At 49.1% G+C, this 27,776-nt stretch overlaps 2 protein-coding genes across 10 annotated transcripts in view; one reads left to right on the top strand and one right to left on the bottom strand.

Moving 5' to 3' along the window:
- Positions 1 to 23,488, bottom strand: part of Larp4b (La-related protein 4B) — a 56,320-nt gene extending 32,832 nt beyond the window's left edge. For 4 of the 9 annotated variants that reach the window (XR_013322562.1, XM_077699636.1, XM_077699639.1 and 1 more), the window contains exons 1-2: positions 2,616 to 2,807; positions 1,427 to 1,477 (exon numbers count right to left, since the gene is read on the bottom strand). Coding sequence is in view for 8 of the 9 variants with exons in the window: in XM_077699636.1 (XP_077555762.1) it covers positions 1,427 to 1,477; positions 2,616 to 2,729 (165 nt within the window). In the remaining variant the exon portion in view is untranslated. Of the gene's footprint in view, positions 1 to 1,426; positions 1,478 to 2,615; positions 2,808 to 16,498; positions 16,574 to 23,111 lie in introns of those variants that run through there. The other 5 variants (XM_077699642.1, XM_077699644.1, XM_077699643.1 and 2 more) reach the window with 5 other exon arrangements.
- A 424-nt stretch (positions 23,489 to 23,912) lies between these two features.
- Positions 23,913 to 25,745, top strand: Eif1 (eukaryotic translation initiation factor eIF1). The gene is made up of 3 exons (XM_077699660.1): positions 23,913 to 24,103; positions 25,108 to 25,265; positions 25,415 to 25,745. The coding sequence occupies exons 1-3, from the start codon at positions 24,070 to 24,072 to the stop codon at positions 25,559 to 25,561; spliced, it is 339 nt and encodes a 112-aa protein (XP_077555786.1). The 5' UTR covers positions 23,913 to 24,069; the 3' UTR covers positions 25,562 to 25,745.
- The last annotated feature ends 2,031 nt before the right edge of the window (positions 25,746 to 27,776 follow it).

Genomic DNA, 27,776 nt, shown 5'->3' with positions numbered 1-27,776 from the left:
AAATAGCAGTTGCCCTCAAGGACTCAAAGAAGGGCTGGGACCAACCTGTAATTAGCGTCGACAACTGTTTTGCGTGAAAAAAAGAAAAACGGCGGACCTCTTGGAAGCTCTAAAATTGGAGTGGATAGAAAGATCATCAACACCAACCTACATTACGTCCACCCGAGGATGAAGGCTTCTTCCAAAAGCTCCTAACCGGCGATGTCCGAATCCATTCCTCGCCACCAAATGTCCTTATCTATCTTCCGCTATTTGCGGCCCAGTCCCTCGTAGTCCACCGCCTGTAACTCTCCGCACTACACTCCCATCCCAAGCCCCCTTGAGCTAGGGTATGGCTCACCCGAATTTGCTCCCTAATAAAATAGATTAAAACATACCGCGCTTGAATTCCCACATGGCCGAAGAACGCGGCACGCCGACACCGGAGACCAAACTGCCCCATTTACTCCGTTTGGGCGTTGAAAGGCGACGGAGGACGCATCCAGCGAACGCAGCTTGGCGGTACATATATAGCGGGGGACCGTCGACGGCCAGCCCGTGCGGGGCCCTGGTTTCGAAATCGGGAAGACTTCTCTACTTGCAGACAGTGGAAGCCAGCCAGCCGAGACAATGGGCGCCGACTGATGGACTTTCGCTGCCGGCCTATTTTGTCACGCAGAGAAGGCGCCAACTGTCCGACAGCACAGGGAAACTGCCCTTCCAGCGAAGCGGGAAAAATATCCGCCCCGAAAGCAAGCAATAGAACCGCCGCTTTTCCTGTATCAAAATCGCGAACTTCGGTCGTACACTCAACAAGCATCGGCATAGACCTCGTTTCACTGGCGAAGCTTTGCGTCGTTTGGCTCTCGCAACCATTGGAGGGAAGCTCGTCGTCCAAGACTCCGCGGCCAAACCCTTAGTTCCGCTGGGAACGGCAATACTTCGAAGCCAGCGCAACGGTGGTCCCGCCACACGTATTCCTATAGCTTCCAATGGCCTGTACCCAGCAGTGCTTGAGGAGGTGCTGCGCTCCGGACTTGCGGTTTCTACAACACCTATGCATTTGTACTCAAAGGTCGTGCTACGTTCTTCGTTTGCCTTCACTGCCATCACACGGCTGCTCCAAGGCGCTCCTGATTGCGGCGGGAGACAGCGACCAGCCGAAGCGAAGCAGACGAAGGGAGCAGCTGGCCAAAAAAACGGAGTCCGTGACTACGAAGGCAGAGAACGGTCGGCGAAAGAGAAACCTGCCCAGAGAGGGCCAACGTGGGATTCGTCGATGGTCACTGGCGGTCGAGGAAGCAAATGCGACGAGGATAAAAGTCATTTCTGACCAGCCTCCGTGACTCGAGGTCTCCCCAGTGCGCTTCGCGCACGTCTTCGCGTCAACTAGGACCACCCTCGCAGAACGTAACGTCGTGTGTATTACAGGGCACTGAAAACTTACGTCCAAGTACTTGTCCAAATACATGCGCTCCGGTGCCGCACTTCCGGAGTTCTGTAAAAGCGGAGAGAGACAGAAAAAGAAATAACGTCGATTAGGCCGCGTGGAGCCAAACGCGAGACTAATTGAGAGCCAGAGAGAGAGAGAGAGAGAGAGAGAGATGGACGTCCACCGACAAGCTCATGCGATAAGAAACGACACAGAGAGCGTAGAGGAAAATGACGCCACCGCAATGCGCGCTCGCGGTCAAATTTGAACGGCGCCAAACAAAAACGAATAGTCGCGGGAGACAAGGGGCAAAAAAAAAAAAAAAAGGGAAGATCGCGGAGAGTCGGCAGACGGCACGAACACATCATCATCGCGGTGAGGCGGGAGTCAAAATGAGCGCCGCGCGAGAAGCTGCGGCCGACGGCTTTTGGCGACACATTCGCCGCCACGTCCGCAGTCTGGCGCCGAAGAAAAACAGACACAAGCAAGCAGCGGAGGGAGCGAAACCTCGCTACGCGCCTTTTTACACGTCGACACGCGCTCGAGCCGCGGAAAGGCCGCCTTTTCACGCTTCGGGCCAGAGAGGCGGCACAAAAAACAAAGCACGGCCCGGGCAGCAGGATCGGAGGCACGAGCGGGAAGCACCCGGGACGGAAGGCACGACCACACTGAGCGCCGGTGACCACCACACGGGACGGGGCTGCCGCAGAACACCCGGGACGAGCGCACAAAACGGCCCGGGCATCGACGGCAGCAGCGTGGACGCGGCCGACCATGAAGGAGCCAACGCGCAAGGCACCGAAACAACAAAATCGCCCACCCCTACGGGGAAAAAATGAGTCGCAATACGGCACGCACAGTCGCGCCGAGCATGACAGCACCAGGCAACACCTGTTGATCGGGCCGGAGTCGCGCTACGGGGCCACATACGGCAACATCGGAGACTGGCGCGGATGGCGAGCAGAGGGCGGGGGGGGACTACGAAGACGGGGGCCTGGCGGCAAACTCCCCGCGCGGGGCCCGAGCACGTCGGAGCGGGACGACGGCGCGAAGAAGCGACGGGCACCCGGCGGCGGCGGCGACCGCATTTCCACAGCATCCACGTCGGCTGGGGGCCGCGCGAGGCCAGCGCTGGCGAACCATCTGGTAACGGCGCAGGCCGTCGGCGGCGGCAGCGGTGGCAGGCGCGCGTGGCGCTGCGCACCTTCTGGATGATGAAGCAGCGCGGGCTGAAGGCGGCACAGCAGAGCGGGGTGGTCCCCGGCGTCCAGTCCCAGGCGGCGGGGTGCAGGACGCCTCCGACGTACGGCTCGACCATGGCCCGGACACGAGCCTCGGCCCACGGTTCTCCGACCGCCGCCGCTGCGGCACGGACGGACCGCGGCGCTCTCGTCGCCCCTGGCAACGCCTCCTCCCCTTCCCCTCCTCGCCCGCTGCTCACACAGGCGCAGCGCCGCCGAGATGGGGAGGCGCACTTCCGCAACAAACGGCCGCTGCTGACCGACAAAACGCGCAACAGGCTCCCCACCGCACAGCTGAGCCGCCGCAGCAGCAGCCGGACCACCTCGCCGCACGCTACTTTCACGCCGCGACGTGTGATGCGGGCCGCGGGACATCTCCCGGCAAACAAATGCGATTTAGCCGGCGCGTACCAAGCTCTGCCTTGTGCCCGCAAAACGGCACGCGAAATCCAGCGCGTTCCCGATCGGACAGAATGTCGGCCGACAGCAAAAGGACAAGCCGGTACGGAGCGTCGAAAAATATCGCGCACTCAAGGCAATGCCTCATGAGGTTTTATTTCTGTCCGCGACAAGGCAACAGCAAAAACGCCGTCCGAGCGTTATGACATCCCGCATCCCTGACCTAGGCGGTGAGTGACAAACAAGGGCGCCAACAGAACGAACAGGATGGCGGCGGATGGTGCGCGCCTGCTGCACACGAAACATCGCACACAGCTCGTCAACGAAAGCGTAGTGAGAAATTTTTGACCAAAGCGAGTGAAGTTCACGGCCATGAAGTCGCACGCTGAGAGAACTCAACTTCGGAAACAACTGCGCGAATCCAATATATATTTCCAATGCACTGTTTGTAGACGCTGTCGTGCGTCTGCCCAACATCATCCTTTACATGTCTGCACTCTCATCCCTGCAAATAGCCACACTGCAATGCTTGAATGACAATCTGGCAACGCAAATGTAGTTGGTCATCCGAAGCAATTCAACTGCAACCATTCTGCGAAGGAGGAGGAGGAATAAACGTCCCTATAAAGCAGTTCACCTTGGGGAAGAGTTCTTATTCCAAGACCCCTTGAGACCGTCCGGCTTCTTCTTCACCAGCCAAAGCTGGTCATCAGGGTCCTAGCTAGACAGTGCTCTCTCCCAGTGCTTAGGGGAGGGGAAGGGCAGGGGGGTAGCTAGCGGCCACGGAACAGTACGATCTGCAAAGCAGTGCAGCATACATCCCCCAGCCTCCACTAGCTAAGTACACCTTTCCACCCTTCCCGTTCCAATAAAATAGTGGAAGTTGTGCCAAATGTATAGCAAAAAAAATATGTGGAAACTGGTGTCACTAGCCGGAATTTGCCACAAATAGTGTACGAAGATATGGAAATGGTGACACACCAACTCCTCTTCCTCACTGAATGAGGCAAAACTTCATCACAATTCCACTGGACGACACACCTGTGCAATTCAACAGAAAAAAAAAAAAACGCATCACTACCGCAATGGATGGGGTAGTGAAACCAGTCCTCACTACCTTCAGGAACCAAATGATCTTCAGGGAGTATCAAGGGCCCATTCAACGTGGCTGCCTACGAAGACATCATTGACAGTGTGGTGATACTCTATGACCTTAACGAGTCATTCGAGGGATGGACTGTACAATTTGCAGCAAGACCGAAGCCCCATACATATGGCCCAGTCACTCACGGCAATGGGGCTGCTCTGGCTTACCGCATGGATGAAGTTTCTTCACTTGGGCTAAGGAAAAGTCACTCTACCCCAAAAATAAGGAATGAATACATGTCATCGCAGTATAATGCGAAATGTTTTCTTGAAAAGCCAGATCTTAAGCAAGGTGCAGGGCCCCACTCCTTATGTGCCGTGTACCTAGCTGCAGTTGTCCCAAAGAAGTCGCTTGCCAAAAAAAAAACCGCCCCAGTGTAAACAGCTTCCCAAGCACCGTCTTGTAAAATTCCGCAGTTCCAGGAAACATCCAGAAAGAAGTAAAAGCATGGTGATAACCACACAATGAAGAAACGTGCCAAGCCACAGCATCGAATGCCAGCGGCAACATTGTAGCTCTCCACTCTGGGAACCAGATGGCTCATAAGCCCTGAACGTGGTGTTGAACGTCAAGATGCCAAATTACAAAGCATCGCCGTTATCGGTAGTGGTATAAATAATCACGAAGAACCACTTCAGACTGGATACAGACTGCAATAAAATAATCCACCTTCCCTTGATGCAGAATAGCGCGTATATGCCAAACAGTGCCAGGCGATTGATATCGACAGGCGTGGATATATCAAGACGATGAAATGCGATCTGATGAGGAAAAAGTTTGAAAGAATCATTTATTGTTGCAGTGCCCTGAATGTATACTGGGCCATTCCGCGCTCGACCATCTCCGATTGCTCTATGCAAAGTCATGGTCGGTCACTTCGCTGCATCATCCATTCTGGTAACCGATTTTTGGAGTAAAGGTTTTTTTTTTTCTTTTTAAAGCATTTTGAATGTCACAATAAGGATGACAACCTATGCTCAAAAAGAAAGAAAGAAAAAAACATTCGTACAAACTACATTGTAAACAGAGCGCAGTAAAAAAGGAAGCCCACTGCCTCCTTGCTACAATGTACTGACAGCTGCTAGTGTGTAACACAGTGGGCTTTGCGGTGAAGCTATGCGGCATTTCTGGGCCATATTTATACATTGTTTTCATGGCACTCCCAACGCCATGCTCTTTCCACGTGACACTGCAAAAAAATGTTGTACTGCGATGCACCGTTTGAAAAACAGTGAATTTTTCGTACAGCAGAAAATTTGAGCTTCATAACTTTTGAGAAGAACACCTCAGCTTGAAAAGTAGCCAGGGCCAATGTCGTGTGGTCGAGATAGTCCAAACTCACAGCAAGCGATCTTACACACAGAGCACCAGTTTCTTGTGAACGGCTAGTGTATTCACACAGTGGTACGATTGGAAGCACCTTGCACGGTAAAGCTATAATTCTCGTAAAGTATTAAAAAAGAATCACCTCATCACCCTTTCAGCTGCTTCTCAACTCTCAGACACTTCGCTCACTTTTTGCAGCTTGTGAAGTGATGCAGCTTGAGCTCTTCTATTGAGTCTGAAAACTTCTCCGTAAATTCGGCAGGACTTACAATTACTCTTTCTAGTCTGCTATAAACACCTGATATGCAGTGTTCAACATGGAAGTCCTCAAGTCTGCCCATATGTAGTACGCACTAAGAAATGGTCAGAAGGGCATTCTTGTTGGAACATGTAGGACAGCACCTGCGCATTCAGTCTTCATTGTCTATGTTGCATACAGTTGTTGTTGTTCGTTCTTCTGCGGTTTGCTCGAAGCCTGGGGCATTCATTACCTCACTAATTGACAGGTGGCGTCATCCTTCAAGGTCATTCTTGCTTCCGTTTTTACTGAACCACTTCGACTGCAGCATCGCGCAAGGATGGAAAATGCATTTGGAAACGCTTTAACCAATCGTTAAAAGCCAACAGTCCATAGAAGCCAACAAAACATGCGGTCTTTCAACATGTGTGGCTGCCGCATCTCTCCACTGCCACAGGGCAAGTCTCGGTACAGCGAAGCGCACTCAAGGCCCGCTGACCTAGGCCCTGGTGGCGGCCACTCAACATAAAAAATATTTCCTCGTTTAAAACAAAAAGTAATTATTTTCAGAAATAAATGCCTTTTGTACACTCTTAAATGAGCCCAAACCTGTATTTTCTAATGGACCACCACACTGCTGTAAGCATCTGGACATGAGCAATTTCACAATGCTTTCGAAGTTTATATGTTTACTGCTCTGAAACCACTCACTTCCCACTCCCATATTTTCTTCACGCACTTACCGTCAACAATATAAAGAAATTATGCAGCTGCACTGTATCTGTAATACAAAATTGTAACAGCTGTAAAAAAAAAAAGTCTAAATATGGCCCAGAAAACCCGCGTTGCCTCACCACAAAGCCCATTGTTTTACACACTAGCAGTTGTCAGTACATTCTTGCATGGCAGCGGGTTCTTTTTCTATAAACTGGATTTTTTTTACCCCACTACCTATGTTATTTGAATTTTGAGAATTTCTTCCGAAAGGGAGGTTTTTCATCACCTCCGCGATACCCAAAATTTTTCAGCCAACTGCATTTTTTTACTGCGCTACGTATATTATTTGATTTTTGCAAATTCTTTTTTGAAACGCAGGTTTTCGTCACCGCCACAATATCCAAAATGCTGTAAGACAGAAAAAATTTTTTCCTCCAAAAATCAGTTACGAGAGCAAATTATGTATCAAAATGATAGACCATGATTTCTTACAGCGTAATCGGAGTTGATCGAGCACAAGCATGGAATGACCCTACTCGCAACAAGAGCAGACACTTCTGCTCGCGTCCCCTTTCAGTCCCAGGCAAAGTCTGGGACTGAAATCCGAACTGGAACAAAGAATGCCGAGTAAAGTAGTAAGCTGGATAAAGCTTACCAAGCTTAAGTTTCTTTTTCTGTGTTTTGTAAGAACGAGTACGAAAAAAAAAAAAAAAAGCTGCTAGACACATTTTATCTACATACACATAGCCCCTACCTAGCTGTTCCTTGCAGAAAGAAAGCCGAACAAGCTTGACCACTCTTACTTTATTATTATTCACAATTAGTGATGAAACAAACCATATCTTACATTTTTAGCATTTTTCTGCATTATTAAACAATTGGGGCTATTACAAGCGCTACATATTCTTCGCACTGAAATCCACCGACATAGGCCGTGTTTTCACACTTCAGCAGCACTTTAATGTGCCCAGCTGCTTGCACGAGTAACAGCTAAGTAGCGGAACTGCCTGCTGTCAAGAAAACAACACAGAAAACAAAGCACAAATTATAGGCAGGAAAGAAAGCAGAAAAAAAAATCTTTTTGTTTCCTAGCGAGCCATGCCATGCACCTACCTAGGCATAGGCCCCGATAACAGCTGTCATCATTCAAAGATTGACCACCTGTGCGCGCGCGCTTGAAGCCTCAAAAGAAATTGCAACCCAAACTGTGCTCTCTCACTCATACTACCATTAAGGGCGATCGCTCCTCGTGAGCTGCAGCCAAACTGGCTGAAAAGGAGGCTGGCAAAAAGAACTAGCGAGAAAAGAAAAAAAGACTTGAAGGAATATACTCCTACATCAATGTTCATAGCAGACTAAGTACGCAAAATTTACGATGCAGTTAACACTAAAATAAAAAATGGACAGAAAAAAGCTACAAAGGTCTCCGAAGGCTGAACCTATGAGGTAAGTGTCATGATGGTGGCTACGATAATATTAACCGAGACACCGAGGAGTCTGGAGCAATTAATAACCCTTTCAGTGCCTGGCTTAGCAGAGGGTAATGCCCACTCAACTGTCTGGTTTTTCCCAGACGCACTAAATGTACAGGTATGTACAGGTACAAGTACAGGTATGTACAACAATGTACACTGGCATGGCTGGATGAAAACTGGTAAAGCGTACCACTGCATCAATGGCACTGAAAGGGTTTACTTGTGTGCACGTCTCGCTCCATTGTAAGATGCTGCCACAGCCAGAGATCAAGCTCCTCCATTGGCCACTATACCACCGAGGAGATGTCTACTTGAATATGTCAAAATTTGGCTAAGTACACTGAGCTGGAAAAGTATTCTTGCAATAAAACCCACCACAATCTCGAGCCTAGCAACAATATTTTGTCGTTCGCCGAGAGACTGGAAAATTCTCTTTCCAAGTATCCCCCTACAAAGCACACAGCTAAAAACTGCTGCTAGTCCCCACCACCCAGATTGCCGAATATGAAGAATGACAAATTTATATGTGGACACAAAGCATAAAAAAATCCTTTTCAGTTAGGCACTTCAGCCAGCACAAACTGTGCTCTTCATCCAGAACACACTTAAAGGCACCAAAAACAGAAGTTTCTTCTTCAGCCCACTTTGGGCTACAGCTCCCTCTTACATGGGGAGATTTTCTGTGTCCAGTGACCTGCCAATGGAACTTCCCAAAACACAAGCGGCACATATTCTTCATGCCACTAGCCAGGGCCACTCCTTGGAATGAATTGAGCATGACTGGTAACATGCTTACCAGAGGCTAATTTGCGTAAAGCTATACCACCACCATACGTGCCACAAAGATGGAAGGTGTTCTGAAGGTTTGAGGGGGAAAAAACGCTATTCTGTTAAATGATGCTGCAATCCCCTCTTCAACACTCTGGACATGGTTAGGAATCTAACTTTGCCAGATGTAGTTGATTACCGTAAGTGTTTCTCTCACACACACACACCACACCAGACTCTGATGAAGGCCGCAACTCTGGGTGCCCTCCTTCCAACGTGCCCTGCTCCCCAAATGAAGCAAAACATCCTGGAATCCCTTCGCAATGACTGCAGGGAGAGCGCAAGCATAAATTCCCTGCTCAAGAGGACGTCAGAATTCACAAGAGTGAGTGAGAAGACGCTGCACCAGTATACGCTGAAGAAAGAATAGGCAATAAAGCGTTTATGTTGAAGAAGTATTCTTGCAAAAGAAGTCATCACAAATGAAAAAAGAACTAGGCAAGTTGACATGGGAAAGATGCAGAGAGGCATGCAGAGCGTTCCCCCCCCCTTGTGAAACAATTTTTACTCCGAATTTATGGCAACTACACCCATGCAGGTTGGCTTTCGATACGAAGAGAGATCCCGGAACGAACTGCCGATCAAAGTGACGCACACTGTGCAGTCTTGCTGCTGTGCAAGACTGATGTTCCAACACCAAGGAGGCATTTGTTTTTGTTTGTTTTTTCACCGACAAAACATGGGTCAATGGTGGCCCCACCAGTATTCAAGTGGGGGCTGATAACACTGCAGATACATTGCATAAAGTGTGATGATCTGCACTGTCGACGTGCCTTCAAAACCCCAGTGGTGGGGGCTGCAGCCAGTGAAGGCGACATTCAATGACGAAGACAACCTTGGGTGCGAGCCGCCCTCACAGCCTTCACCAGGAGAGGCCGTGTATATTACACGTTCCTTCTTAAACGTGCTTCATGCTCAGAAGTATACCTGTCCAGTGAGGCATTCTGCACTCAAAGTCTCTGCAATACATTAGAACTAAATTTAATTTTTTTTTCTTTCAAGCTACCTAATGGTACGTCAGACGAATCTATTGCTGTCTCTAAGGGCAAGTCAGACAGACCAGGACTCTAAAGCCCCTCCATCACGGTCACGGCCGCTTTTTTAAGTAGCGCCATCCCTTGAAGAGTGCCACCACCTAGTTCTGCTTCTTCTGGAGCCGGAAAACCTGATCCCTTCTGTCGCCATCATTCGCCTTTGGGCGAGAAAAGTCACGGGCGGTAAATACACGCTCGCTCATGCCCGCTTTCCGAACCCTCTTTGGCTGTTGCCTGCGACTTTCTGCACTGCAATCGTATCAATGCGTCTTTGGCATGCCGCAATGACGCAGTTGTGGTAGCAAGCGGCGGCAGCTGAGCATTCGCCAACAGAAGTATTGTGGCGCACTTCCGCTTCAGCTGCACGGATGTAATGGAAAAAAAAAATGAAGCCCCCCAATCATGTTCACTATGTGGCGGATGAAAGCACTACGGGAGGGGCTTAGCTTCACATAGCTTGTGAAGCAAAGAAACAAAGCATCTCCTTCCAATGCATGTACCAATGGGCCAATGGGGCGATATAGCATGGTTTCGGTGTCGGCGGCGGAAACACCGGCAACAAAACCTGGCGGCACATACGCTGCCATAGCTCAGAGAAAACAAAAGGGGGAGGACGGCCGGTTGGTGCTACATAACCAAGGTGGCAGACGAGAGCAGTATGAAAAAGCTTTACAGGACTCTGGCTAAATATACATAGGAACAAGAAATAGCCTGTGACCAGTCAGTGAGCTTGGATGGTCGAATATAAGAATGAAAAAGGACTGCTCTCCTTGCGAGTTGTGAGTGAGGCGGATGGCTAACATGGAGCGCCTCTGGACTGCTCACAAAGAAACCAGCAGGCGCAAGCAACCCCCCGATGCTGGTTACGTCTGCTGTATTTTTTAGACTCCCATTCCTCGGTACGTCCAATGTGCTCTGCAACTCACATAAACTTGACATACTATGCTCTGGGATTTGTTGTGAATCCACTGTGGTGTGCACAGTACACGTGCCACACTTCCACACACGCACATAACCATTGAGAGTGACGCGGTGTTCAGGTCCTGACACAATTCTCTAACAGTGCCAAAGAGGCACCCACGGGAACAGTGCAATGGCCACTGCAACTGTGGCACTGCGACACGATGTCATGCCACCTGCTGGAAAGATTTCATGTACTGACAAGCAACTTCAAGCACCGCCGCACAGGCATCCACGAGACATCTGCGCAGCTGAAAAACCCTCCTGTGCAGGTGCTCCAGCCTGTATCACTACTGCTTCGGACTCGATGGGAGTCATTCTATGTACTCGACTCCAGTGTGAAAAATTTAGTTTGTGCTGTACACACAAGTGCACAAACTTAACCATTGTGTTTCCAGAAGCGATTTGACAGCATTACTCGGCCGGCTTGAATCGTTTTTCTCTCCCCACAATGGAACTAGCAGCATAAGTTGGGGCTGCCACTCTGTGTCATCCGAACTCCCGTCTGCAAGTGGTTCACCAGTCTAGCTCAATCATGCAAACTCGCATCGGGGGCTCTGTCGCAACAGATCTTGGTACGCCCGAATTACCTTCAGACACAGCGATAAGAGTCAGTGTCTTGCGTACATCGGACATACTTTTAGCCACTGGGATGAGTACACCTGACGTACCTTTATCGCAAATTTTGTTTATCAGTGATAATTTGCAAATAAACTTGCTTCTTAATGCAACCAGGGGGCAATAACAGGAGCTTCTATGAAGCACTGACATTAGGCCAACTGCACTCAAATTTCACATCAACCAAATTTACTTTGTGAACGTACACTACGTACCACGAAACCAACTGGTACATGACCGGTAGCCCTGTGAAATGCGTGGTGAATTAGTCATAAACGCTGAAGACAGCTCCGCTGCAGGCGATGGTGCACCTGCCAGCGGGCCACACAAACAGCCATCAAGCGGAAGTGACACTGCAGCCAGCCCTGCGCTTTTTCCTACAGCCAGTCAGGAGAACCAGTCAGGCTCCACTGGGCACGCTTCTCCTGGGGCTGTAGCAAGGGCGCAGCGTTGCAGGTTTGTCCCGGCTGGCCGGCCGTGTGCCGCCGCTCGCTCGCTGGCTTGGCCGGCTGGAACGTCCCTTCAGACTGGCCATAATAGCCGCGTTCTCCTCAATTTCAGATTTTTTTATGGTCGTTTGCACCGCGGATACGCGTATTTCAGCTGTCATATTTTGTATCTTGCAGTCCTTTTAGGCAGACTATACGGAAATCACGTTTTGAAGCGTTTGAAATTTTGAGTGCAGTTGGCCTTTAAGCCCGCCCAACAGCCAAATGTTTACGCAAAAATCAGATAAGTTCAAGAGTCATGCAGAGCAGCATCAATGCCTTACACCAGCATTCCTAATTTCGAATGCAGTTTTCTTGTTTAAATATTTTGAGTTTACGGTTCCTCCAGAATCGTGTTTATCAATAGAAGAACTACACAGGTGTCGTGCTAATGTGCAATGGCCAGAGTTGATGGCTGTTTATCACCTTGTTTGTGCAATAAATAAGTAAACTGGAGGAGGTTTGCTAAAGTCAATTCAATTTTCCCGCATTCCACCACTCGCACCATCTACTGAAACGTTTCGCCCCTGCTGAACTTGGAAGAGGTCCCGGCTTGCGAGAGCTGTTTTAGAGCGCAGCCCTTAAGTGCCCACTCTGGCGGTTTCACGGCACCATTGTCCCTCGTAACCGACCGCACGAAGGGAACACTGAAGACCAATGAGATAGAAAACGAGATAGACAAACGAGAGCAGGAGGAGTGAAGGAGGAAAGTATGGCAAAAGTGTGAGGGGGAGGGCGGTATGCCGAGACAGCGAGAGGCATTCTCTCCGGCAGTGACCTGCTAGGAGATAACAGAGAGAACGAGGGGGCCACCAAAAATTGAGTGAGCAGGAGAGCGGAGGATGAAATTATGGCGAAAGGCACGAGACATGGTTCCCCGGGGCGACGCGCTACGAGACAACGCCAGAGTAATCGCGCACCTTCATGCGTTCACTCATGCGGCGATCCCTTCGCGAGACGCATCACGTATGCGCCGTCACCCAAAAGGACTGCAGTTCACCCTGGACACACTTATCATATTAGGGATTATTGAAGTCAGTCAGCAGCCAAATTTTTGTAATCTGGGGTCAAAGCACTGTTTTTAATATGCATTTTGTATCTGCTATCGCAAATGTCAAGCACTCTTTATTTCCAATGAAATAACACTGTGAATACCCATTGTGAACTCATGTTTTGCATGAAATATGCCCAATGTTTTCTTTTTGCTCAACAACGTTGACAAGTCGAAGTACCTCTCCAGATTTAGTAGTTTGGAAATGTCTTAGCCATATAAAATTCTCGTGCAAGTTTTTTTTTTAACTTTTGGTCGGACGGTTGAATAGTGAGAGGCAGACAGACAGACCAAAATTTTCGGGTTTAACCCTTCTGCTGTCACTGACGTAACGGTAACTTTTCGCATTTCTCCTCTGCAGTGTCACTGACGTACCGGTACGTTCTACATTCTGCATTCAAATATTCATGCCATAGCGCAAAGCGGCGCCGGCGCGCCTGGACTGTTCGTGCCATCTGTCGAATCTTTCTAGTAGTTCGTATTTTCACTCGCTACCTCTCTTGACGGTATATTGAAGAATACGGAGCGACTGCTCCCACCTAGCGTTGCTGGGAGGCTTGGTCGCTCCGCGCGCTGCACTCTGTCGAGATGAGTGACCATGCGGCATGCGTGCGATTATGGGTGCAAGGGTTGTTGTGCCACCCGCAACGGGTTTCTAGGTTTTTTTTTTATTCTGTTCCCGCGTCTTCTCCGGCATGCCAGGTTAGCCCAGCGCGCCGTTGCCTCTCCAATAGACTGAAACATGACTCAATCACGGCTTTCGCTCACTCCTTTCTGTGCATTGTGCGGGCTGCTAAAAGTGCTCCCTCCATGTGCACAGTTACTTTCAGATGGCTGACCGCGCGGGGCCTTCGACTGCGGACAGGAGCGACGGTGCTTTGATTCTGATCCGACTACGAGCTGAGCTCGGATTCGCATTCTGAGAGTTTCTCATCCGAGGAAGGGGTGAGAGTTCCACAGCGTCAGATTCTGATGTTGAAACGGTGGGGTCGTTGTCCCGGAAGCGTGCACTGCAAACTGAAAATATATAAAAGAAAAGCGATTTCTCACCCGCGTTTCTTCTTTTTTTTTTTTTTTTGACATGTTACGTTCCGGACGCTGTCATAGTCAAATAACTCACTATGTTTCTTCCCTCATATTTCGGACACCAAGCCGACACTTGGGGTGCGTCACGGCCAGAAACAGTGAAAGGGTTAAGTAGCCCAAGAATGACTACAATATGCGGCTTTGCCGTAGTCTGTCTCTTGCATGCTCCAGGGGATGGGCACGATGTCAAAGGCACCCAATTGTGAAGCACCATAACTGTACCAGGTTGTGTTGTCAATTGGGAACCAAAAATGGTGTGGCGGTACAAGTCTTCCAGACATGCCGTGAAATGGTGCTGCACTGTGTGGTTTAAGAGTTTGCCAAGGCACGAGCACAACGTGAGGGCAACAGGTCTGGAGTAGAGTGCTGGCTTCCCAGTGCTTGTTAGAAACCACGAAGATGGACACAGGGGCGTGTTCGTCCAGGCTGCAGAGGAGCTTGTTACTGGTTCCACTTTTGCCCACCGTGGCGCTGCAGGTTGTGCGGATCGCCGGGATCTGCAATCACGATTCGGTGTGCGCTTCGGGATGGGACACAATGCGTCAGAAATGTGTTGTCCAGTGGCACTGCTAGTCCAGCCGTCCCCCAAGAGGTGCTGCCCCTGCTCTGTGCGCTTGCACATCAGCTGGGATCCCCAAATCTGCGCGCGAGAGATGACTCAAGGCCGGAGTCTGTGAGGGATGGGTGGAAGACGGCAAGTTGAATGGGCACAACGCATCTCAGGTGGGCCTTCGGTGACAGGCCGCCTGTGCCTCCTGTTCCGATCGCGACCGGATGGCATGAATCATGAACGCCGTAGAGCAGGGGTCGGCAACTGGCAACCCGGGGGGAAGCATTACGCGGCCCCCAGCATGTAGTCAGAACCCCCCCTCCCCCCCTTTCCACTTCCTATCTGAAAGCTGGCACGGCAATTTCAACGTCCAATAAGGTAAAACAGGAACAAAACAAGATCGCCTCCAGTTGGCATTGATTGCCCCACTCCAGTTGGCACTTCCATTTAAATAACAGAATACCAGACAGCTGGGGTGGAAAGGTAGTATCCTTGTGAAAGATGGGTCAGTTTGCGTGTGTTGCATGTCCCGGCTTCTTCGGAGGGAGGTGCAAGACATGGTGAGGATATAGTGGTCGCTGATGGGGTTCGAGTTGGGGTGTCTTGTGGGCTAAGTAAGGTCCAGACTGGTGTCTCGTGCGACACTGGGGTCCAGTCACATCGGAAGCACTAGGTAGTTGCACCAGGTCAAATAATGGGGTTGGGACGCGTGCAGGAGGGCAGTGCCTTTTTGCGACGTGAGTGGGTAGCCCCCATAAATGGTGCAGAATGTCGATGTCTCCAGGTAGAAACAGGGGCATGTGCCTACCTTTTTAGGCCGCTTCATGCAAGAGGGGCCAATTTCTCGAAGGGGGAAATGCAGAGGACGGAGGAAAATGACATGGTGTTCCTGTGCAGTTCGTCCCCACTTTCCTATCGGGACACACAGCAACAATCCAGCCGAGATTAATACAATTCGCCTCATTTTCCACACCTACCCCCCCAAGCATAGTTATTTCTGCCATACTTTGCAACACTGCAAAGCGTACCCACCACCACACTTCCTCCACCAGGAAATTAACAATCTGGATCAATACTGCGCCATCTGGACACTAACAAGACCGCCTCCAGAAAGCAACTGACTACACAATAGAATAGCTTGAGCAATGAGGCCTCACACATGCCGCCGCCAAATAAGCATTACTTGCCCCCTGCGCTCACACGGTCAACCCCCCCCACAAGCTGTACCCAACCCACCCATCACTGCTGCCATGGTCCTTGTGCTGCGAGCGACTACTTTCCGAATCCTCAACATCCCCTTTCACGTCCACAGATGGAGCGCAGCAGCCCTTCTACTGCAACTCCACCTCAGTCGTTCAGCTTGTAAACCTCCACCCCACATGCGCGCAGCATAACAGACTACGAGAAAACAATGCCTGCTCCATCCTCAAACTGTTCCTGACCAGCTGCATACCATACGGCAACCAAAAAGTTGAGCTGAAGCCACAAGAACGCTCTAAGGTAGACACTCTCATCCAAAAAGCATGCAAGGAAGCCTTCAGCCTTATTGCATTCACTTCCACGGACCTCCAATCACCCTTTTGCACTTCCAGAAGCTGGCGAGCTCACACAGCTATCCCTGTGAATGGTACTCCAGCTGATAACATCGTCAACAAAGGGAAGACACCCACAGGGATTGGCGGGACATGGCCCAGAGGTGAACACAGCAGCAGACCACCCTTGCATGATGAACTGCAAGTCACGGTGGCAGTCAGTACCAATGCTGGCTACTGACCACCCACAGTGAATAGGAATATGTGCTCGGGTGAACAAAGCCACATATCACACGTACAAATTTTGTTTCCTCAATTACTGGTTCCCTGCTGCACAATGCGCAATTTAAGGCTGCAGACAACAGCTTTCCATGCTCAGAAGTACAAAGCAACTCACTGTCTGCTGAAGGCCGGAACAAATTTCCTGTCGATCTCCAAGGTCAGAGGTCATGGGACACGTCAGATGTGCCGGCTAAAAAAGAGATAGAGGGAGTGTGAGACAGAAAGAATAAATGCAAGCAAATAAACAAAAATATCATACACACAAAAAAATAGAATAATTGAATAAGAGAACAAACAGCGACAGTTGCTTTAATGAGCACCCTTCCACGTCTCCCTCCACTATAAAAGCTTTACTCGCTCACTGAACCCTCAAGCCACAATCAGCTGGATGCATAGATTTAGTTAGAGGACCACCCCCCCCCCCCCCCCCCCCCCACCAGTATTTTTCGCATTCACAATCCCGCATTAACTGCACACACTACCAGACAACAGTGGCAACAAACAAAGCTTGGTGGCTATAGTCCCTTTTTTTTACCCATCACAAATTGACATAGTTAAGCTAATTCGAAACTGACTAGCCAGCTGGTGTGGTTTGCCCTTACATTCTCTGAATATGATAATACACCCCTCAGGAGTTTGAAAAGAAATGGAAAAAAAAAAAAACGCAGTAGCTGCATGGTGTAGAGGACAGCCACAAAAAATTCCATTTCAGAAAACTGCCCGCCGCGGTGGCCCAGTGGCTAAGGCGTTGTGCTGCTGATCACGAGGACACGGGTTCGATTCCCGGCCGCGGCGGCCGCTTTTCTGGTGGAGGCGAAAAGCAAAAACGCTCGCGTGCACGAGATTTCGGCGCACGTTAAAGAACCCTAGGTGGTCAACATTAATCTGAAGCCCTCCACTACGGCGCGCCTCATCGCCTGCGGTGCGTCAGCGCGTTAAACCCTACCATCATCATCATCCCAGAAAACTAACCCCCTGTCAACAATTTCTGTGGTCCTACTCTTCCTCCTAGGCTTCGTTTTCTTTCAGGAGGGGAGGCGGTTAATGCAGTTTGGAAGCATAAAGTTTTTTTAAGTGGGCCATAAAAAAAAATACCAAGTTTGTTTTCTTCCAAACGCTGCCTTCTTGGAACAAGTCATACCCCCAACCCTTGCTGAAATTAAGCTATAGAATGAGGAGAATAGGCATGGGACTCATTAGCTACTTCCCTGCACCAGAATAATGATGCATTACAACAAGGTTGTGTAATTGGCTAAAGCTGACAAAACAAAGATTAAGCAGGGATTATAAGCTTGCAGAGCAAGCTAGCTGCACTTGAAACTTAACACACTCTTCATACAGCAGTAGGCACGGTGGGGTAACCAATAAAAATTCCAAACGAACATGTAAACACAAACACGCCACAAACGAAACTACCACCGGCCCATGGAGGAAAGAAAAGGTTAGGAGAGGCCCTGACGTCACATTTGTGAAGCCGAGTCCCGCCATGACTTGAGCCCACGGAGCCCAGCACTCTATCCCATCATCCTTTGCCGTCTCCGGTTTGATTTGACTAACATGGCGCCGCCCTGCCCTCTCGCTTCGAAGCGAAAACAGCTTCGTCGCTAATTCCTCGGTGCGATGTCATCTTCTAAGCTGTTGATTTTGCCTTCAATTTGCCCATTCTAACCCTCACCCAAAGTTTCAATCGAAAAACGGCCTTCGTTTTTGAGATAGAAAGACGATTTTTCAGCTCTTAAGCCTGGCAAAGTAGCGTTTGTCGTCGTCGTAGCAACAGGCTCGCGCGATGGCGAACGCAGACGCCTCCGACGGCAGAGTTTTCAAACTGGCCTAATCTAAAAACGTTTGTCGTAGCGACTGCGCTGGTTTGCAAGCGTAGCGAAGCAGCCACATACCAAGCGCCTTAAAAATTTGTCCGTTCTATTCGCCAAAATTTGGCCGCCGCAGTTGTAAACAAGTAAGCAACACTGTCCATGGGCTCAAGAAAATTCACGTGACTTCCTCCACACTTTTCGCAATGCATTTGGGTGCTAGGGGCCTCTCCTGAGTATTCTTTCCTCCATGCACCGGCCGAAGCTACAAAAACCGCCGTCGTGCAAATGATTTTCGAGCTCACTGGGATTGCCTGACAAGACCCCAGCCAACTACCATAGGTGCACTGCCGCTTTCGCCACCCTGTTTGTTGCCGTACCCAATGTTGCAAAAAACGATAACGTAACAAAATACAGCAGGCACAGGTCTGACAAAGGTAAACCGAGCACTGGGGCAATGGCCGAGCAGCATCACTGCGCACTAGTAAGACTGACAATAATTGTGCTGCTCAGCACGAGGTCGCGGGTTCGATTCCCGGCCGCGGCGGCCGCTTTTCTGATGGAGGCGAAAAGCTAAAACGCTCGCATGCATGAGATTTCGGCGCATGTTAAATAACCCCAGGTGGTCAGAGTTAATCCGGAGCCCTCCACTACGGCGCACCTCATCCCCTGCGTTGCGTCGGCGCGTTAAACCCTACAATCAAGACTAACGATAACCAAGCACATTTTGATATGGCCTCCTGCCAGTGTCGGTTCTGGTTCCTGTTGGAATGCAGCCTTTGGATGCTACATGGGGCTGACATACCAACTCTCTGTTTTAGGTACCTGTCTCTCCCACTTCACTGCCAACGAAACACAAAACGTGCAATGCAGTGGGAGAATTGAAGTTTTGGGTGTAATCGTTAACTTTATCAGTGAATAAAAAGCACAGTACCCGTTGAAAATACCACCCTTCAATACAACATTGCTGACATCATGGGACACACAAAGCAGTCGAAGAATTGAAATTGTGGCTTCGTTATATATTTCAGAGAATAAAGCCCAGTTTGCTGCAGGGCAAGTGCCAAGGATACTATATAACAGCACATCTTTTGAATAAAAGTTCTATTTGTCGTCACTGCCCCTTTAACAATGAAGGTTTCTAGTTTATTTCTTCGTGCCCTTTTTGTTAGAGGAGTTCCCGTTTCACTCAGGGGTTCACAATGCGTTACCTCAACAAAGCAGAGCAACTTTCAGTGTGAGAAATTACTAGAGGCAATAACTACAAATGCGCTGGACCCACCTTGACTAAACAATACAACACTGGCAAGATCTCGCTGGAACAATACACTGACAAGAAGCCCGTCAAATTTGGTCGAGGCAAGCAGAAACAGAGCTGTACTTAAATACATAGTATTGAAGTTGGCAAGATTGAGCGAGCCGATTGTATTACTTTTTTAATGTTTCTACTTAAACAATCCACAGATGTATGTGCGCATCAAACTGGCCTGCTTGCATTACAAAAAGATACTTAGCATGTCTCCAACACCCGTTTCCAAGTCAAAGGCCACAACCCATTTACTATGTGCACTGCTAGTAAGCTGAAATCATCGCGCTGAGGTGGCCCATCAAGCAAGGTGGTTCTCTACTCATCTTGCACTCAGGAGGACCTAGGTTCCAACACCAGCCACTTGAATAATATTTACCGAATTTTCTTTCCCACTCAATTAGTCACTGTTTACGGGAGCTTCCCCGAGAAACATGGTGCCATTTCAAGCATTCATTGACCCATTTTTTTATCCTTTTCGCAATAAAACACTGTGTGCCTAGGATGCCGGATTCTCAACACAGCAAACTAACGTTTTCCCATTTAGAATCGCTATATCTCTGCAGAAGCTTCACTGCTCCAACCAGGGGAAGAATGCAGAGTTTTGTGTATCTCAAATTGTCCACTTCAACCAAGCCTTGATTGGCCAAAGGCACATGGCACAATACAAGCAAGGCAGAGCATGAAACTGGACATAAATGAAACGGACACAAAACAGATTTCTGTTGAAGGGCTGTTTTGCCACCATTTTTCTGGTGCCTCACATCAGTTGCGACTTTTTTAAATAAAAGGTCATCATACAGGAAAATTCTCAGACTCAATCAAGGACTGTGTGTGCTCTTTCACAACCTGCGCTGCAGGCCCGGAAGACACTCCATTGCGAAAAAGCACCATGCGACCTGCCAGCCCAAAAAGCCATTTGTGCGCGAGGCGCAAGATTGCTGGAGTGTTAGGTGTAAAAACAAGCCCCAATTGTCCACAGTGTTTCCCAGCACATGACATGTTTGCCATAGCTATACAGCCTCATCAATGTAAAAACAGCTGGCACCCCATTTTCAGGACCTCTGCAAAATTTTGAAGCATTTCGGATAACCCGCCGCAGTGGCTCAGTGGGTAAGGCGTTCTGCTGCTGAGACGAGGATGTGGGTTCAATTCCCGGCCACCAGCCGCTTTTCTGAAGGAGATTTCGGTGCACGTTAAAGAACTCCAGGTGGTCAAAATTAATCCGGAGCCCTCCACTACGGCACACCTCATCGCCAGCATTGCATTGGTGCATTAAACCCTACAATCAATCAATCAATCAATCAATTAAAAGCATTCCGGATAAGCTGTCCTGTCCTCCCACATGGAAGGCATAACGTTACCAAATTTTCTCCTGTTAGGTGGGCATCTTTGTAATTACATCTCCATGCCACTGGTGCACGTCTGCCTAAAGTATCGGCACTTGGCTGTACATCCACAACGAAACCTAGTTAGGGCAAGACTCAAGAAATGATGAACAGTGTATTTGGTGAAAACGAAATGATTCGTGTAGACTATGTAGACTGTGGACTAGACTATTATATTGGCAACATCAAGAAAGTTCAGAATCAAAACTCTAAAACTGCGAAGAGAGATCAAGAATCAGTTCAATTTGGGGTTTTGCCTTCACGACACCACACAGATGGACAAACTGCAAAGTTTCAGAAATATTTTCTATCAACAAGATTCTGACCAGGCACTGGGCAAAGTTTGAAAGAAACATTTTACCCACGTAACAAGGTCTGATAACCATCTGAAGTTAGTGAAGCTGAGTGCAACGCAAGAGACAAACCAGAGAAAAAGAGAATGGAACAGGATGACTCACTGATATAAGTAGATGCACTGATAGAGTGACCCACCCCACGCAAGAAATAAGACAAAGCAGTGTGAGAAACACGGAAAAGTCGGGGCTGTGTAAGGAGGCCAAGATGGACACTGAATAGGGGCAATAGGCCAACTAGAATGGTAAGCATGTCTAACGACACCATTAGTCCGTGTGCCACCAGACGGGCCTATAGTTTTCAAACATAACGAACTATGCAGTACGCTGAAGCAGGCACTGAAACCACTTGGCAGCTAGAAAATTAAGGCGAGGAAGATTCCAGGGCCCAAAACGCTCCAAAACTGCAGCTGGACTTTTTAAATTTGCACACATTTTCATGCTTTTCAATGTAAAATTTGCATGTCGTAAAAAAAAAGTGGTGGAGGGGGGGCAATCATTGTTCAACACTATTTACAGAAAGGAATTACGTGTGGTCGCGGTGAATACTCAGCTGTTTCTCAGGATATTTGTAGCCTATGTTTAAGTGGTAAAACACAAAAGCAAAAAATAACTGCAATCTCCGCGTATAGTGGCACAAACATACGCACTAGGGCTGCCCAATTAAAAAGAAAGCACACGTACACAACCCTGTAAAACCTGTTTAAATGGAGAGAAAAATCGCGATAGTACGGCAAATTCCTAAATTGACCGTCCTTGCATATCACACGTGCTTCGTTTGTAGCCCTTCATAGGGTGGCGATAACGAACATTAATGCAGTGCGCCAAATACCACTTAAAGTAAGCGCTGGGAAGAATAAAAGCGATTGGAACTATCAGCGCGAAGTTGATAGGGTGGGAAGTTCGCTCAGGAAATACCGCGCACGTGACCATTCGCGCAAGGTCGGTATGCTGGCTAGCCGCAGGGTAAAGGGCCGCTTTTTTCTTCTTCCGTAGCCTCCTTAAAACTTTCAAACCTTTCCGTAACGTAACACGGAGCCAAACGCCCGGCTAGTGCCTTCGCCAGAGGCACAAAACACCTTTTCTCCAGCGATCGTACAAGCACATAGCCGGGCGACGCACGGCGCCGCTTCACCCCACCGGCCAGTGCCATGTTTTTGACATCTTGGAATGCTTGGGACATTAGGCAGCGTTAGGCCCAAATTAAACCCTGCGCCGACGATTATTCCCGTGTTCTGTTAACGTTACGGACGTGCATGTTTCGCCACTGTAGCAGGCGAGACCAATTTATAATAACCCAATTTGCGGGCGCCGAGAAACATGCCTCGAGTATGGGGAGGGAGGGGGAGCTGGAGCGAAGGGCGCCGACGCGAACGCGGGTCACCGGAGTGGCAGCGTTCCATACTGCATTTCTTGTAAGGGGAACACACGCTGTTCATCAAATCTGTCACTAACCGCTGCATGACGTCTGCGGTCGTAACCCAACGACTGAATATCTGCGCGCCGCCGAGAAAAATGTTAAGCTTACTATTCCCCCACCCACCCTCCCCTCTACCACTTCGCTCTCAATGGACCGATAGCCACTTCTCCCGTCGGCGCAAACAAGCTGCGTCCGGGCGCCTGCTTAGTCATGTCAGGAACTAACGAGATGCGTCGTGCGCACCGGGTGCCGCGTGACACGTTGAGACCCACACAAAACTGCATCCTTCCTAAAAGTAATTCAAAGAAAGTCTGTTTCGAAGGACCTCGTGGTCTTAGGCCTACTTGACGAAAGATATTCCACTGGCCCGAGCCAATGTCATGACAAACGCAATCCCAAAACGCATTGCACAAGTACGATCGCCGAAACAGAAGAACGTAGAGCACTTACAGTCTTGTAGATGATTGCAAATCCTAACGGCGTAGGATGCCAAAAAATTAAAAGTTTCTTCCCGACTTCCTAGTTCACGTCGACAGTCCGACTATGCAGACCGCTGGCATAGCCTCGACACCAGTGCGACTCAAGCGGCGACTTGGACCGGCGGCGTTTGGATCGTAGCGTCGGAAAACCAAACGCCTGTCACCCGCTTTCCAAAACAATGGTCAGACGTCGGACAAAACCGATGCCAGCTGAAACGTTGCCGGCACTGTAGGTTTCACGTCGAAACACACACGTTTTGGTACTACAGAACTCACTTCACGCACGAGAGCCGATGTCCACTGGCACACACATAAAACTGTGCGTCTGCCTCGCGGTGGATCAAGCCGATAAGCGTCCCATTTTCGAAGAATGACACCAGCGCTAAAGTAGTGTACTAGAGAAATAAAAATAAATGGCAGTCCTAAAATTGTAATGAAAAATCGTTAGCAGATGTTAGTTTTTGCAGCCTCAGGGTCACACTAGTTTGAAATCCTTGCTTCAATGTTTTTGACAAACTTTGGAAATCGAAACCGATCCAGACGCAAGGCCGCCCCTAGCAGCTCCATTTTATTAAAAGTTCTGGTGGTTGCTGATGCGCTGAAACAGTAATCAATGCGTTAGTAAAGTCTGCAATTTACGTTCTTAAGATACATTATACAAGCAAGAAAATAAAACGCTTAAATCAAAGCTACAAAACAAACAAATAAAAACTGCTACTACCGGCCTACCCCCGCAACGGACTGGTTCATTTCACATCCGGGCAACTCTCGCTCCCACCAACGGTGTTTCGTCATCAACTGTCCGATTGCCTCTTGCACCTTCTCGGCGTGTGTAGTCAGTGAGGTGGTGTTCCTACTCGTTCAGGCACAGCTGAAAAATTCGTGAAGGATACCCTTACCTTTAATTTCCGGTTTCAAAGGAGTACTGTATGTCTGCCGGCATCCAAAACCTCAAAACTTTTGGTAAGTAGGCTTGATTCGCATTCCTCTGTACGTGCTTTGTTGACACAAGGTCAGGCTAAAGAATTTGCGTCGTAAGGTTTGGATGCATGTTCGTTGCTTCGGCTGCTTTTTAAGTGAGTAAAATAGTATTGATTCGCCGCAAGCGAGCACTTGTACTTACGCTGAGTAGGAAGTCTTTTTATTTCATCGGAAAAAAAGTGCATTTTTGGCGATCATTTTGCGCAAGTACTACAGCACCGCCAGCCTATTCGTAACAGCCTCTAATTGACCACCTGAGTTTTGCGGCGATACGCACACGGACATGGACTCTACGATCGTGCTTACGTTGAGAGTGGACATTGTAAGGAAAACTCGTTTGACTAGCTTCTAGGAATTAGCTCAAAACGTGGGGGCGCGGAAATAGGCCTAACTGTGTACCCCCTTTCTCTCGCCCCCTTGGTCTTTTTCCCTCGTATTCGCATAAGGTTACGGTACTGGGTGACTCCTGCCTAAAGGAATCTTTCCGTTGCCGCGATTCTGTATTTTGAGTCTGAAGCCCGTCCGCAACCGGCTATTCCCTCGTGTAGCTTGAGGGCTATGGCCGGTGTTAACCTTCCGGCTTAGGATTCGAGTTTAAAGAAACATGCGCGCTTTTTTTTTGTTGTTGTTGTTGTGGTTAATGCGGCTTGAAGTAGCTGCCTTGAAACAACTAGTTTTATTTTTCTTTACGTAGCGTTGTTTAGACTTAGTGAGGCGGACTACCGCGCACTGCAAAACAAACTGCTGGCATGTGCGACTTGCTAGCTAAACGCTGTTGGATCACTTGAACCACCGCTTTGTAGAATAGGTTGTTGATAGTGCGCAGCCTTTTTTGCCTATTGCAACCACCACTTGGTGGAATAAGTTGTTGAAAGTGCGCAGCCTTTTTTGCCTATTGCAACCACCACTTGGTGGAATAAGTTGTTGAAAGTGCGCAGCCTTTTTTGCCTATTGCGTACTGATTGTATTTTTTTTCCCCCCCGCAGACCCCTTTGCTGATGCGATCAGGGGCGATGAGCAAGGTGTCCAGGACGGTTTAATTCACGTTCGTATCCAGCAGCGAAACGGTCGTAAGACCCTCACAACCGTGCAGGGCATATCGGATGACTATGACAAGAAGAAAATCGTGAGGGCCTGCAAAAAGGTGCGTGTGGACACTTGTCGCAAACACTTAGGCATCAACCGCCCTTGGTGTGGTGGTCAATCATTCAGGCGTTGATCCACCAAAAATGCGCTGTAGTTGGTGGTGGTGTGTTCGTGGCTGTAATGTTCTTCTCTGCTGTGCGCTTGCAGGAGTTTGCCTGCAATGGCACGGTGGTGGAGCACCCCGAGTACGGGGAAGTCATGCAGCTGCAGGGAGACCAGCGCAACAACATCTGCCAGTTCCTGACTCGCATCGGCATCGCCAAGCCGGAGCAGCTCAAGGTGCACGGCTTCTGAGCGGCACACAAGCGCCATGTACCTCCTGGACGTGGACAACTTCCACCAAGATTCTGCATCAGAATGACACACCGCCCAGGCCGCCTCCCACCCCTCCCCCTCTCCCCCAAGACAAGGATGTCGCTGAGGGATTTTCTTTTATGTTCTCCTTCGCGCTTCAGTTTTGAATAAAATTGTACAAAAAAAAAACTGCATGCTTTTTGCTACCGATGCGAGTGCACTAGTTTCGGCTGGTGCCCGCTGCTGTTGGTGGATTAGCGATACTGCTAAGACCACATTGCCTAGTTCCAATGGTCGCCTTGGAGTAGCTTTTCTTGCTCCCAGAAGGAGAATCTCGGGAAGAAATGGGTGGATAGCAGTTTTTCTTGCCAGGGTAAGACCTGCTCCAAGGCGACCAGTGAAATAATGGGTGGAGTGCTTCAAATAGTGGGGTGGAATAAAATAGAAATGTACCATTTTGGAAAACGGGCATCGGTGCTTACGGAATATTACCAAAGGTGGGCAATCGGACGTCAATTAGTTGTCACCTTGACAAGTTGAAGTCGAGGTTTCTATACATTGAAGGCTGAAGTTTGGCCCACTCAGTTTGAATTCACGTGAACCAGTTGAGCCGGTGTAACACCACTAGTCATTTCAGTAGTGCAGCTCACTGCATTTGGAATGCACCCTTTAGGTCTCTTCTATTTGGCATGCATTTTCTGCACGAGTTCACAATTCGTTCAGCACAGGTACCGCCACAACAGAATTGGTCCTGCACTTTTTTTTCGTCTGCTTCTGCACCTCCTCTGGGAAGTGCAGGGAAAGCCGTGAATGCGTCCTGCACTCTGCGACATCAGTACATCAAAGAGAAAAGAGGCACTGCACGTTGCCCTCGAATGTCCAAGAGGCGAGTGCAGCCAAAAAGACTCGATTCACCAGTGGTGCAGACAAGTGCAGTACGAGTTCTTGGTTTTGCCTGCACTTCTTGCTGAGCAGGTGCAGTAGTGCAGGTTCGGTTTATATGTTCATGCAGGATGGTGGAACTGGCTCTGAACTGCTGTGTACTGTTATGAGGGGCAGGCTGATCAAATGGACTTTAAGCGAGAGAACTCTGCGGTAAAGCAGCATAGCTTGCAGAAAGGGCACATAGCTCGTCGCTAAAGAATTTGACGAGACAGCTGCGAAATCCAGGCAGTCGGTCCTGTTGAAGACGCCTCCCAACACGGGTCATCCTTCGGTGCTGCACACGAATGCCGACTGCTCAGTAGTCCTACTGGCACGTAGCGCAGAGATTCATTTTCCAGTCCCCCACCCCACCCTCTCCCATGGAGCCGCATCAGTGGTCCAGAAAGCACAAACATCTCACTCCACCCCGCATTCACTAGGCTTCAGGCAGGGTCTCTCGACCCAGGATCTCCTTCTCCAACTCCACCATGAGATCATCATCCCTCCATCTAAGGTAGATACTGCTGCTATTCTAGCCTTAGACCTCACCAAAGCCTTCGATAGAGTCTCGCACAAAGCTATCCTCCAAAATCTGGCAATGACTCACCCCGGGCAGCAAGTTTACACTTGCATTAACATGCCTGCCAACCTGGTGACATGGAAATTCGGAACATCCGCGGACTGGGGGAAGTGGTGGGCAGCACACTAATTTTTAAGTCTAAAAGGATTCACATTTTTGACACGCGTTCTCACGTTTTCCGAACCATACGTGAAAACCGTCAGTGTTGAAGAGTAATGAGCAGCAACTCCATTGGGAAGAGCAGCAAATTCGGATATGTACGATTGTGAGAACACTTGGTAGTGCTTTCGCAGCTTCGAGCCCGCCATTGCACAGCAAAGCAACTACCGTGGTCGTACCACGGGTCTTACTGCACAGGACACAGCAGTCATACAAAGAGCGCCATGAACACGGAATTCGTAACCGGCCCGTGAACAACATGCTAGAAGCATGCTTGCCGAGGTAGCAGTGAGTTCTGGATATGGATGTGTAGCCAACCCCGAGAAGACGACAGAAATCGCAGCTTCGCAGATGGTGATAACAACACTACGTATTGCTTTCTCGTGGTGGCGCAGGTACCACAGTGTCGTTTAAATAGATGGTTCCATTTTTATCAAAAATTCGTATAATTTCAGGCACGATTCGTAAGATCGTAGGACGGGTCAAAATTCGTACATTTTACGATAAATTTGGAACAGTTGGCAGGTATGCATCAAAGAGTTTCTCACTGAT

Source organism: Haemaphysalis longicornis, unplaced genomic scaffold, assembly GCF_048455015.1.
Source record: "Haemaphysalis longicornis isolate Haplotype H1 unplaced genomic scaffold, Haemaphysalis longicornis Haplotype H1 scaffold_2, whole genome shotgun sequence".
Lineage (NCBI taxonomy): Eukaryota > Metazoa > Arthropoda > Arachnida > Ixodida > Ixodidae > Haemaphysalis > Haemaphysalis longicornis.
The sequence above is the reverse complement of the archived record's forward strand: the minus strand, read 5'-3'. Positions and strand labels throughout refer to the sequence as shown.

What these genes read in the sequence shown, in the direction of transcription:
- Eif1 (XM_077699660.1), top strand. Translation starts at nt 24,070, where the DNA reads ATGTCTGCCGGCATCCAAAACCTCAAAACTTTTG. An exon ending in CCAAAACCTCAAAACTTTTG is followed by an intron (nt 24,104 to 25,107) that starts GTAAGTAGGCTT and finishes TCCCCCCCGCAG; the next exon opens with ACCCCTTTGCTGATGCGATC. An exon ending in TCGTGAGGGCCTGCAAAAAG is followed by an intron (nt 25,266 to 25,414) that starts GTGCGTGTGGAC and finishes GTGCGCTTGCAG; the next exon opens with GAGTTTGCCTGCAATGGCAC.